This window comes from Rhinichthys klamathensis, unplaced genomic scaffold (assembly GCF_029890125.1).
Source record: "Rhinichthys klamathensis goyatoka isolate OS25496 unplaced genomic scaffold, OSU_Roscu_1.1 h1tg000228l_1, whole genome shotgun sequence".
NCBI classification, from domain to species: domain Eukaryota; kingdom Metazoa; phylum Chordata; class Actinopteri; order Cypriniformes; family Leuciscidae; genus Rhinichthys; species Rhinichthys klamathensis.
This window is the reverse complement of record NW_026606752.1, coordinates 3,154,100-3,166,573: the sequence shown is the minus strand read 5'-3', so window position 1 is coordinate 3,166,573 and position 12,474 is coordinate 3,154,100. Positions and strand designations below refer to the sequence as shown.

The 12,474-nt window shown below is 37.5% G+C and overlaps 1 protein-coding gene across 2 annotated transcripts; it reads left to right on the top strand.

Annotated features, from left to right (window-relative positions):
• The first annotated feature begins 269 nt into the window (after positions 1–269).
• Positions 270–10,337, top strand: hexa (hexosaminidase A (alpha polypeptide)). 2 transcript variants are annotated; one of them, XM_056265027.1, is made up of 14 exons: positions 274–649; positions 1,756–1,860; positions 2,061–2,126; positions 2,241–2,287; positions 2,387–2,497; positions 2,997–3,098; positions 3,223–3,355; positions 5,736–5,916; positions 6,013–6,099; positions 6,761–6,833; positions 8,129–8,303; positions 9,055–9,145; positions 9,225–9,332; positions 10,124–10,337. In XM_056265027.1, the coding sequence occupies exons 1-14, from the start codon at positions 388–390 to the stop codon at positions 10,185–10,187; spliced, it is 1,605 nt and encodes a 534-aa protein (XP_056121002.1). In that variant the 5' UTR covers positions 274–387; the 3' UTR covers positions 10,188–10,337. The 2 variants fall into 2 exon arrangements, with proteins under 2 accessions (XP_056121003.1, XP_056121002.1); XM_056265028.1 differs by lacking the exons at positions 9,055–9,145; positions 9,225–9,332; positions 10,124–10,337 and adding an exon at positions 6,923–7,097 and having other exon boundaries at positions 270–649; positions 8,129–8,298.
• The last annotated feature ends 2,137 nt before the right edge of the window (positions 10,338–12,474 follow it).

Genomic DNA, 12,474 nt, shown 5'->3' with positions numbered 1-12,474 from the left:
TTCGCAATTCAGAGTTTCTGTTGGTACATAATCGTTTTGTTATCTTCTTTTTTATCATCCCGCTTTTAACATTTTCATGTTAAAAGTATCTATTTATAGAGATATGTAACCTCTCTCTGTTGTTGTTGTTTTCTTTCTTGTCTTGTTTCCTCTTTTCCTTTATGTATTATCCATTGACTGTGGTATTATCCATATACGGTATTATCCCGGAAATAGACCATGTGACTCGAGCTGAGCCAATGACAATCGCCGCAACTCAGCTCAGGTCACCTGAACAAAAACACTATCTGTCACATGACTCGTGTTTTGACAGTTTCAGCGCATTTCTCGTGAAGAGCGACACACACCTGCAGTCGGACACTGAAACACGAGTGAAGCGACAGCAGAATGGCTCACCCCGGCACGCACTCTCCTCGTCTGTGGGTCTGGCTCTTGCTGGTGGTTGTGAGTCGCACAGTGGAGCCGGTGTGCGGAGTCTGGCCGCTGCCGCAACAGATCCATCAGTCCCCGGACAGATACAGTCTGAGTCCGCAGCTCTTCTCCTTCACTTACGGAAAGGACTCGGCAGCTCAGACTGGATGCTCCGTCCTGGATGCTGCTTTCAAAAGATACTTCTCCATCATATTCCCTGACTTTACAAAAGGACCAGGTTGGTTTATGCCAGAAAATGAATTAAACAAATGTAGCTACTTCTGTATAGTAAAGTTAGTAGTAAGCCTATCAGTGTTGGTTAAGTTACTCTAAAAAAGCAATTACTTGCTACTAATTACATAAAATTAAGATACTAATTACTCTCTCTTAAGTATTGCATTATTACTTTCTAAAACACACACCAGTTAAACAGTAAGGAGGATAGACATGGAATTGCTCTTTTAATTCTTTCAAATAAACCATAGCATTTAATTTGTTATTGCTTTCATTTAACGTAATTTATATGTCATACAAATTACTTTACATGTTTAAAAAGGAAGTTTTATGTGTAGCTATATGTGCACAAACATGTTTTGTTTAAAGGGGTGGTTGATTATGATTTCACTTTTCTTACTTTAGTTAGTGTGTAATGTTGCTTTTTGAGCATAAACAACATCTGCAAAGTCACAACGCTCAAAGTTCAAAGCAAAGGGAGATATTTTCTTTTAAAGAAATAGCTTTTTAAGGACTACAACAAATGGCCGGTAGGGACTACACTACATTCCTCCCGGGTTAGTGACATCGCTAACCCTAAAATTTACATAAACCCTGCTAGAGTCAATGACTAGAAGATAACTACACATAAGCTACATAACTTCATCAACTAACCATTCAGAAAGGTTGTCTACATTTTGTCACTTCTTGAGTCTCTCCATCTTTGTCCGACTCTGGTTTGAACATAAAAGGCTAAAAGTTTTTGACATTTTCAGGACACAAGCTGTTGTAGCTCCGCCCCCTGTGCCGGGAGCAGCAGCTCATTTGCATTTAAAGGGACAGACACAAAAACGGTGCGTTTTTTGCTCACCCTCAAAAAGTGACAATTGTAACATGCTATATAAAAATATCTGTGGGGTATTTTGAGCTAAAACTTCACATACACACTCTGTGGACATCAGAGACTTATTTTACATCTTGTGAAAATGTCATTATACCACCCCTTTAAAGTAACACTTTTTAACTGGGTTCAGACTGCTTGTGTGCGTCTAAATAGCTCTTTATAGTCAAATGAAACAATTTAGCAATACTAAATAATGTCTGTTGATATGGTGATGTTTATTTGAGCAGAAAACGGGCTTCGTTACTGGTCGGAGTCCAAACCCTTTGTGGTGTCGGTGAGTGTCAAAAGCAGAGGATGTGACGGCTACCCTGATGAAGATTCAGATGAGAGCTGTGAGTGTTTCCTGATCATGTGATCTTGAGATGGAACCCCTGCTGACCTTTGACCTTTTATTTACTCTGATCATCAAAGTCTGCTATATTAGAAGGTGTAATAACACTGTCCAGATTAAAAAAATAATATGTTTGTGCCATAGTATAAAGCATATGTAATATGGTAAAACATATGGTCTTAACATGTTTTGTTGTTGCAGATAACCTGAGTGTTTCTGATGGCCAGGCTGTTCTGAGATCAGTGACTGTATGGGGTTCTCTGAGAGGTGTGACTCATCTTGCATTTTATGCTTATTGTTTTTTCCATTTGTGCATAATTCTTTGCTTGACAGCACTAAGTAAGTATTTGTCTTTTTCAACTTATGAAACCTGAAAATCAGGTCTGGAGTCCTTCAGTCAGCTTGTGTACCAGGACGATTATGGCTCTGTAAGTTTTGTGTGACGGATGGTATTTAGTCATGTGAATGTGATTGTCGCGGTATATTAGCATGCTAAATATGTTCTTTTAATCGACTTTTCCATGCAGTATTTTCTCAACAAGACAGAGATTGTAGACTTCCCACGGTTTGCATTTAGAGGACTTTTACTGGACACTTCAAGGCATTATTTACCCCTCCATGCTATTTTGAAGACCCTGGTATGTATTTACTGTTCATTATAAATTGTATTCAAAAATATTTTTTTTACTATTATACACTAGCATTCAAAGGTTTGGGGTCGGTACGATTTTTTAAAATGTATTTGAAAGAAGTCTCTTATGCTCACAAAGGCTGCATAATTTATTTGATCAAAAATACAGTAATAATAATATAAAATAGTATTACAATTTCAAATAAGTGTTTCTATTTTTATATATTTTAAAATGTAATTTATTTCTGTGATCAAAGCTGAATTTACAGCATCATTACTCCAGTCTTCAGTGTCACGTGATCCTTCAAAAATCAATCCAATATGATGATTTGCTGCTCAATCATTTTTTTTTATTATTATAATGATGAAAAGACAGCATTTATTTCAATATAAACTTTTGTAACATAATAAATGTCTTTACTGTCGCTTCTGATCAATTTAATTCCTTGCTGAATAAATGTTTTAAGTATTGTGAAATAAATCAATTCAATTTGAATTTTCCTTAGGATGCTATGGCTTACAGTAAACTCAACGTCTTTCACTGGCACATCGTGGATGATCCCTCTTTTCCGTATCAGAGCCGCACCTTTCCTGACCTCAGTAATAAGGTGAACGGGCTTTAGTTTTTCATCTAACTTTATTTTATTTGAGCTTTATTTTAATTAACAAGTGATTTAAAAAAAAAAGAGTTTTAGTTGCCAATAACAACACAAGCATATCTTTTTCTTCTAGGGAGCTTTTCATCCGTTCACTCATATCTACACGCAGTCAGATGTGATGAGAGTGATTGAACATGCAAGAATGAGAGGCATTAGAGTCGTACCTGAGTTTGACTCGCCTGGACACACTCAGTCATGGGGGAAAGGTACACACACACACACACACACAGTGTTGGGGAAAGTTACTTTTAAAGGGGTCATATAATGCCATTTTTGTACAAGCTAATATGATTATTTAGGGTCTAAATTAAAAGTTTGTAATATACTTTAATTAAAAATTCTCATTAGTATTGTAAGAAAACACTTATTTTACCTGGTCAAAAACAGCTCTGTTTTCAGCACGCCGTTTCAGTGCATATGCCTTTAAATGATAATGAGCTTTGCTCACCCCGCCTCTCTGTTCTGTGCGTACACCGTTTGTAACACAATAACACAATAACCACAACGCGTTGTTCAGTGGAATTATGAACGTGGAATTATGAATTATATTGAGAACGTCATACATAGAAAACATGCCGTAATGTACCCTGACTGAGTGTAAACCTTAGACGCATTCATTGTGAAGCGTGCAGCTAGCGATTTGCAAAGATTAATATATTAATATAAAGTTTAATAAAACGTTTCACTCACTTCCGTTCTTCTGGAGGTTCAGCAGGAACACGAATATCTGGTACCGATCCTTTTTAGCAAAGCTTCTTAGCAAATCCAGCTTTATACTGACCCTCGTTTATAAAGCAGTCCGGTGTGTGAAATGATTCGCGCAAACATGAGAGCATTGACGTTGCTCGTGGGGAATATTCCCTTCGAAAACAAACTCAGCCACTGGCTGCGTCTTCAGCGGTTCGGATTTAGGAACATTAAAATGACTGCTGTGTTCGTTATTACACCCAAGAACAGAACACCGCAATCGCTTAGATGCCATTCTGCTCATAGACAGTGCTCCGGCACATCAACAATGACCGCGCCGGTCCGGTCCGCGCCGCGCAGACTATGATTGACAGCTACCTCATGTGCGAGGGCGGGTCTGTGTTGAAACGCTCCCGTCAATCAACAATCGTGGGAGGGGCGTCCGTTTTATTGACGTCACAAAAACGAACGGCTCGATTTGAGGCAGGGGAAAACATATAAGGAGATTAAAACAAAACCACTGGATGGATTTTTATCATTATATGATGTTTGTGTACAGGCACTGCCAACACACATTTCAGTACAATCAACTTGTAAAAGTGCATGTACCATTATATGACCCCTTTAAAAGTAACGTCTTACAATATTGTGTTACTCTCTAAAAAAGTAACTAATGCTGTTTCTTAGTTACTTTTTATGGAAAGTAATATGTTGCGTTACTTTTTCTCATCTGGGATGGGCTTGCGTAGCCCTTTTTTTTTAATAATAAAAAAAAAGTTCTATTTTTGGCAAATGTTAATAACCTTTCACACCAAAAGTGAACTCAATAATAACTGCAAAATCACATCTGTACAATAGAGGGCGCAGCCTAAACAAACCATTCAGCTGTGCTGCCATTCTGGATTGCAGAAGAATAAGATGAAGGAGAAGAAATTAAACACAAATCTGATGTTCATATAGTAGAAATTGTATCATCAAGGGTCAGCAGGAAAGACATTGGTTAATAAAGTGAGATTAAATACATAAAGTAGGCTGTTTGTGTTATGTAGCATATTTCATTATTGCAGGTTTGCGTAATATTTTGAGTTTCCATTTAGCTGTTTTAATAGGTTTGAGGAATACTGAATCTGTTTTTGTGCAAGTGAAATTAGTAAATCCTGCTCGCATTTAGTCTAGAACTACAATTACATCATGTTTACTCAGCACTTACTCCTGATTTCTCTCAACATGGGGACAGGAGAGCTGTCAGTCAATACATGGGAAAACAAAGTAACTTGTGTTACTTATTTGAAAAAGTAACGCAGATATTTTGTTGTAAATTTAAAAGTAATGCGTTACTTTACTAGTTACTTGAAAAAAGTAATCTGATTACACAACTCGCGTTACTTGTAATGCGTTACGGCCAACACTGCACACATCTCCTAGAAGAATAAGAAAACAGATATTATAAATAATAATTTTAAAGAATTAGGGTTGTCACAGTACCAGAATTTCAGTATTCGGTACCAATATCCGGTACAAATTTTGGTACCAGAGCAAAAAAACGTATAACAGTCAGTCATCGCAGTTTCCGATTCAGTTGCGTTTTTTAAATACGGTTGTCAATCCTTAACTTTGCAGCGTACTGAGCAGCATGAAAAACTAAACTTGTATTCAGATTGTGAATGGATAATAAACAGAAACCAAGAGAAGAGTGGGTTTAAGCAGATTCTGACTGACTTACTGACCAGCACCTCTGATTGGCCATTGCGTTCATGCGCTCAACAGATATGTGCTCAACGGTTTTTTTGTACTACCGATACTGCAGAAATGCTGGAAATACTTTATTTTTTTTTAAACACCAAATGGTATCATTTGAAAACCCTACAACGAATAACGATGCTTGTCCTTTATTTTCAGGACAGCCAGACCTCTTGACACCTTGTTACAAGGGAGACGTACCCTCTGGTTCATTTGGACCCGTCGATCCAACGGTAGACACCACTTATAAGTTCATGGAACGCCTCTTGAAAGAGGTGAAATATGTCTTTCCTGACTCATATGTTCACTTAGGAGGGGATGAGGTCAGCTTTGCCTGCTGGTAAGCACTTTTGACATGTTTTGGGTGCCTGCATTAGCAAAAAGGTGTTTTTTTTGTTTTATGTGAAGATTTTAACAAAGTTATTCTCTCAAACAGGCAGTCCAATCCCAATGTGCGAAAGTTTATGGGAAAGATGGGCTTTGGGAAGGATTTTACCAAACTGGAATCATTCTATATGGAGAGGTTAGTAGAATTGTGAGAGTGTTTCAAATTTCTAAAACTACATACGCTATGGTTCAAAGTTTGGGGTCGGTAAGATTTTTTTTATGTTTTTTTTTTGTGTCTCTCATGCTCACTAAAAATACCTTATGAAATGTTATTACAATTTTAAATTACAATTTTTTCAATTTGAATATATGCTACTTTTGAAAAGTAGTGTACATATACCACAAGTCAGATGTTTGGATACAGCAACTTTATTATTAATATGTTTCACGTTTTAGAATGACAGCATCACTTGTTGGCTGCTTTTCCTTCAACTGATCCTTTGAAATGTAAAGTGCATTATTATAAATACAATTTATTTAATAAATAAATATATATTGAAAACATTTAATAATTTAAGTTAGTTTTAACAAGTTTAATCCCAGATTCTATAATCAATATTTATAATATGTGTTAAGCCATGTTTGAAACCATTTAAAAAAAAACTGATATAAGCACACTTGTGACTGCATTGATTCCATTCTGTTTTAATGTTTAGTATTTTAATTTTCTTGTGATCAAATTATGAACAAACTGTTTATTTTACAGATTTACTGCATAAACATAAGAAATAGAGCATTCGTGAACGCAGTCTATGGTTTTTCTGTGTCTTTATGTCTCTCTTTATGTTCTTCTTTAGCATAATGAACATGACTGCCGCGCTCAACAAAACCTCCATTGTCTGGCAGGACGTGTTTGACTACCGTGAGCGAGTGAGTAGAAATCTGCTCTACACTGGTTGCTTTCAAACCTCACAAAGCAGTGCGTGTGGTTTAACCGGAACGAGACGCTTCTCTTCTAGCCCAGAGCGAAGTACGTGGTGGAGGTTTGGAAACAGGGATGTTACCTGTGCGAGATGCGCCGGGTGACTAAAGCAGGGTTAAAGGTCATCCTGGCGGCTCCTTTCTACCTCGACCTGCCGATACCGACTCACAGCTGGGCCCGCTACTACATCGTGCGGCCCCTAGCCTTTAAGGGTCAGAGCATGAGTGCAAAACACTAACAAGTACAAGAGATTGCAGTGCTGTGTCTCAGTGCAGTGATACTTTTTCTAACATTTTAATTCAGTCCAGTGTGAAAGTGTGTTCTGTGTGAGAATCAAACAAACATGCTATTGATAAGCATGACTTTATCTGTTATTTTATTATTATTTATTTATACTCTATTATAGTTTGTATTCATATTTTTATTTTTAGATTCAGCTTTCATTTAAATGAACTTTAAATACATTTTTAATAGAGTAGTTTTAGTTAACAGTAACGACACTGGACTTTCTATTTTGGTATCCTTTTAAATAGGAATTGCATCTAATACTTAGTAAATAACTATTTTAAGAGAAACATAAGAGTGTAAAATTACATGTTCCCCACGCTGCCCTCTTGCCCAGAATCCTGCACAATCGTTGCAAAGCACTGTCTTACCAGAAGGTGTCAACCAGGAGTCGACTTTAGAGGTGAAACGTGTCTGTGTACATGTAACACAAGACCAGCCTCCCAGAACATATAAAGCAAAATGAAACAAAAAGTTGTGTTTGTTTGTCAGAACTGTGAGCTCTGGTGCTTTTTTGGACTTTTTGAGTTTGAGTCTAGCTTGCGACATTTTTTAAATCTCGTCTCCACCTCTTCACCCCATCATTTCCTATCGTCGACTCACAATACACTCCATAAAAGTGGTAAAAGCCCCAAAATGTTGCATTTATGCACAAAATAACTTTTTATTTTATTTTAGAGCTGTGGATTAGTGGTTAAGATGCTGAGTTCTGTTGCTTTTTTGGGCTTTTTGATTTTGAGTCTAGCTTGCGACGTTTTTAAAATCTCGTTTCCACCTCTTCACCCCATCATTTCCTGACCTCGCCTCACAATACACTCCATAAAAGTGGTAAAAGCCCCAAAAGGTTGCATTTATGCACAAAATAACTCCGAGGTTATTGCTCAATCCAAAGAGGCCTATAAAGCGTGAAGAGTGCAATGCGTGTGACCCAGTGTTTCCTGTCTGTACACTGTCTCAGATTCCACAGGACACGGTTCTGGAGATCTGGAAGGGTAAAGGTTACCAGGCTGAACTGAGCAAGATGACCAAGGCCGGGCACAGGGTTCTGCTCTCTGCCCCCTGGTACATCAACCACATCAGCTACGGCCAGGACTGGCGTATTTCCTACGCAGTGCAGCCCCAGAATTTCTCCGGTGTGTGGAGCAGCATGTTAGGCTGGGGTCAATATTGAAATATTTGGTATGAAATAGAAAAGCAAATGGGCGATTAATAAGAACTTGATGCCGTTTCCTGGTTCAGATACAGTTGATTCTAATTTCTGGGCTGGTGCTTAAGTTAATTTAGTAAATTCAGCATACAGAATTAGTCAGTTAGCTCTAATTAATGACACTGAACTATTGTAATTAATGATAAATCAACTATTATCTTTAACTTTTAGTGAAATTAACCATTTTGTTTGCTTTGTTGTTGTTGTTTGGAGTGCAGTGCTGGTGTATTTCAGTGTGTATCTGGTTAAATGTACACATTCTTCCATTTTTAAGGGACAGAAGAGCAAAAAAAATTTTTTAATTCATTTAAAACATTTTTTTTTTGTATTTTTAGTGCTTTAGCTTAAACTTTATTTTTTCTTATTTTCAGTTAGTTGCTAGGACAGCATTTATAATTAGCTTCTTTTTTAAGTTATAGCTTTTTGAGTTTTTTAAGTACAATTAGGTTTTCACAGCAATGCCATAGATGAATTACCATTTTTATCTCCCACAGAACAGTAAAAATAACCATTATTTTCTTAGTGTGAAGAACATTTAAAAAATCCAAATAACCGTTTTTTTTCACTATAAAGAACCTTTTGTTGAATGGAAACATTCCAAATGTTCTTCATGAACCATTGATGCCAATAAAAAAAAAGTATTTGATTAAATTTGTGTATTTTTTTCTATGATTTAGGGACAGAAGAACAAAAGAAGTTGGTGATCGGTGGAGAGGTCGCCATGTGGGGTGAATATGTCGACGCCACCAATCTGAGCCCACGTCTGTGGTATGAAAAAATACACTGACAAGATCATTAATTATATTATTATGATTGCTGCAAAATCTTTGTGCTTGTGTTTGTGAAGGCCAAGAGCCTGTGCTGCAGCGGAGAGGTTGTGGAGCGATGAAGAAAAAACTCTGAACGCAGATCTGGCCTTCCCTCGCCTGGAAGAGTTTCGCTGTGAACTTCTAAGGTATTGAAATTATATTCTTTATCAACCTCTATTAGTCACACTGTACACATACAAAATTCAATATTTCATATTTTTATACCCTATAAAACCTAATATTCAAAGACTGGACTAAAGCAACTTTCTAATTTTTTTTTTTTAGAAAAATCATGTTAAAATGTGAGTATCAAATATGATACATCGGGCTTTTGATGAACGTTTATTTGTTCATCTCTTGATCATTCTTATTGCGTTGCATTATATGTTTCCTCTCCATTATAAAAACTATAGCTTTGATCATAAAACTAAGCATTTAAATGTCATCTTACTACAGTAAGACATAGTATTTGGAGATATAGAGTGACAACTGATATATATGCAAGTCGTCTATTATACTGTTATGAAGATCTCATTGATTATAAGCTATCAGAATTTCATCTTACATTTTAGCCATATAAACGTCAGAAACTTCACCAAAATGCATATTTTCGCTCAGTTTGTTCCTCTGAATAAAATCGATGTGTTTCTTTCCTCCTCAAATACGAGCTCCATATTCTCACTATATCATACTATATGAGCCATGAAAAGCATGATGTATCAAATATGATACTCAACTAAAACACAAATGCAACTTTTATTTTAAATATGTTGTCTAAAGGTTCAATAAACTGTTACATTTTCGTAAAACATTTCATTCGGACTATTGTTTCACATGTCAGGCTTTACAGGGTTTAAAGCGTATTATTTAAGATTTTCAGGGAGGAAATTGAGTTTTAAATGATAAAAATGATTGACTTGTGTTTGTGTTTGTGCAGGCGGGGGATTCAGGCGGAGCCTCTGTTTGTTGGCCACTGTAAGCATGAGTATAACGGGCTGTAGTTCACCGATTAGCCACTAAAACTGAAGAGGGATTCGTTTGTGCACTGGAATATTGCTTCTGAATTTGCACAATATTTTTTTATGATCATGTAAACTGACTTTTGCTAAAGAAAATGTCAATTTTATTAATAAAGACCTCTGCAAGAATGATTTGCAAGTTAATCTTCTTTCTTAATAATGTATTTATCCTTAAATACAATGGCCCCAAAAAGTATTTAGACACTAAAGTTGCACTTGTATAAATGTTGGTATTAAATGAATAACTGTATGATATCAAAACATTGTCATAGTGCAGATGTAAAATTAAAAACTCAGTTAGTTCATCATTTATTTAACCTAGGTTATTTTTGTTACTGACTTCCCAAATTTGGAGAGTAGGGGAGAGCGGGGTGAATTGAGCCACTTTTTACTTGAGGTGTCTTTAAAGTAAAAAGGCATGACAGCAATGCGTCCAACTAAAATATGTCCATACATTTCAGGATGTGGTGCATCCCTGGGAATAATCACTTTGGATCTAAAATGAACTCTTTTCAAAACACGACTTTTCAAAAGAAAGTGGTCTCTTGGCTCAACTTGCCCCCCAATGAGGGGTAAGTTGAGCCACATGAGTAAATTGTGCCACTGATTATGTTGAAGCAAAACTGAACATTTTCACCTCATATGCTATATCATGGGTGTCAAACTGGGCTCCTGGAGGTCCACTGTCTCCATCGATCTGTCCAACTCTACAAGAGGACTTTAAGCCCCTGTTTGTCTTCTGTTTAAGCGTGGCATAACGATTTTTGGTCTACATGTCAAAATGTCACGTCATTTCAATGATAAAATATAAGATTGAAATGTAGAATTACAGTAAAGTAATACTTTAATAATAACTATAAGAAGGGGTGATTATGTCATGGCTCAATTTACCCCACTCCCTGCATTTTAACAAAAACTAGCAGTTTAGAGCTAACACCATGTTGACAGTATACCCTTTATAACTTCCTAAAACATTTTTTTCAAACTGTCTGTAATTGTTCAGACACATGAATCATGACTCCTTGAACATAACAAGTTTTTTTTTTTTTTTTTTTTACTTAAATGTCCTTACCACGTATTCTATTGTCCTCTCTCTGTCACAGGGTGAGTAACTGGTCACATGACCGATATTTTTGTTGGTGGTTAAGAAACAAAGGGTGGCTCAACTTCCCCACAGGTAAATCACCCCGTTCTCCCCCTATCAGGTAAATGGCTGATGTAAAGTAGCTACACATTTAATGAAATCGCCTGGCACTACGACACCAATCCCGTCTCTCCATCCTCACGGCAGCAGATCCTATTAACTTAACTCTGATGGGGTTTACACAGGGGCTGAAGTAGGACACTGAGGCGCGGGTGTCCCGAACCACCCACTGCTGTTGTTATAGGAGGTGCACAAAGCACCTGGATCCAATGCTTTTTTTTTTAAATATACACTCACCGGCCACTTTATTAGGTACCCCATGCTAGTAACGGGTTGGACCCCCTTTTGCCTTCAGAACTGCCTCAATTCTTCGTGGCATAGATTCAACAAGGTGCTGGAAGCATTCCTCAGGGAGTTTGGTCCATATTGACATGATGGCATCACACAGTTGCCGCAGATTTGTCGGCTGCACATCCATGATGCGAATCTCCCGTTCCACCACATCCCAAAGATGCTCTATTGGGTTGAGATCTGGTGACTGTGGAGGCCATTTTAGTACAGTGAACTCATTGTAATGTTCAAGAAACCAATTTGAAATGATTAGAGCTTTGTGACATGGTGGAAGTAGCCATCAGAGGATGGATACATGGTGGCCATAAAGGGATGGACATGGTCAGAAACAATGCTCAGGTAGGCCGTGGCATTTAAACGATGCCCAATTGGCACTAAGGGGCCTAAAGTGTGCCAGGAAAACATCCCCCACACCATTACACCACCACCACCAGCCTGCACAGTGGTAACAAGGCATGATGGTTCCATGTTCTCATTCTGTTTACGCCAAATTCTGACTCTAACATCTGAATGTCTCAACAGAAATCGAGACTCATCAGACCAGGCAACATTTTTCCAGTCTTCAACTGTTCAATTTTGGTGAGCTCTTGCAAATTGTAGCCTCTTTTTCCTATTTGTAGTGGAGATGAGTGGTACCCGGTGGAGTCTTCTGCTGTTGTAGCCCATCCGCCTCAAGGTTGTGCGTGTTGTGGCTTCACAAATGCTTTGCTGCATACCTCGGTTGTAACGAGTGGTTATTTCAGTCACTGTTGCCCTTCTATCAGCTCGAACCAG

Excerpts from the sequence above, each read along its gene's own strand:
- hexa (XM_056265027.1), top strand. The coding sequence starts at position 388 with ATGGCTCACCCCGGCACGCACTCTCCTCGTCTGTGGGTCTGGCTCTTG. Across the intron at positions 1,861-2,060 it reads TGAAGATTCAGATGAGAGCT|ATAACCTGAGTGTTTCTGAT; the intron begins GTGAGTGTTTCC and ends TTGTTGTTGCAG. Across the intron at positions 6,834-8,128 it reads TGTTTGACTACCGTGAGCGA|ATTCCACAGGACACGGTTCT; the intron begins GTGAGTAGAAAT and ends ACACTGTCTCAG.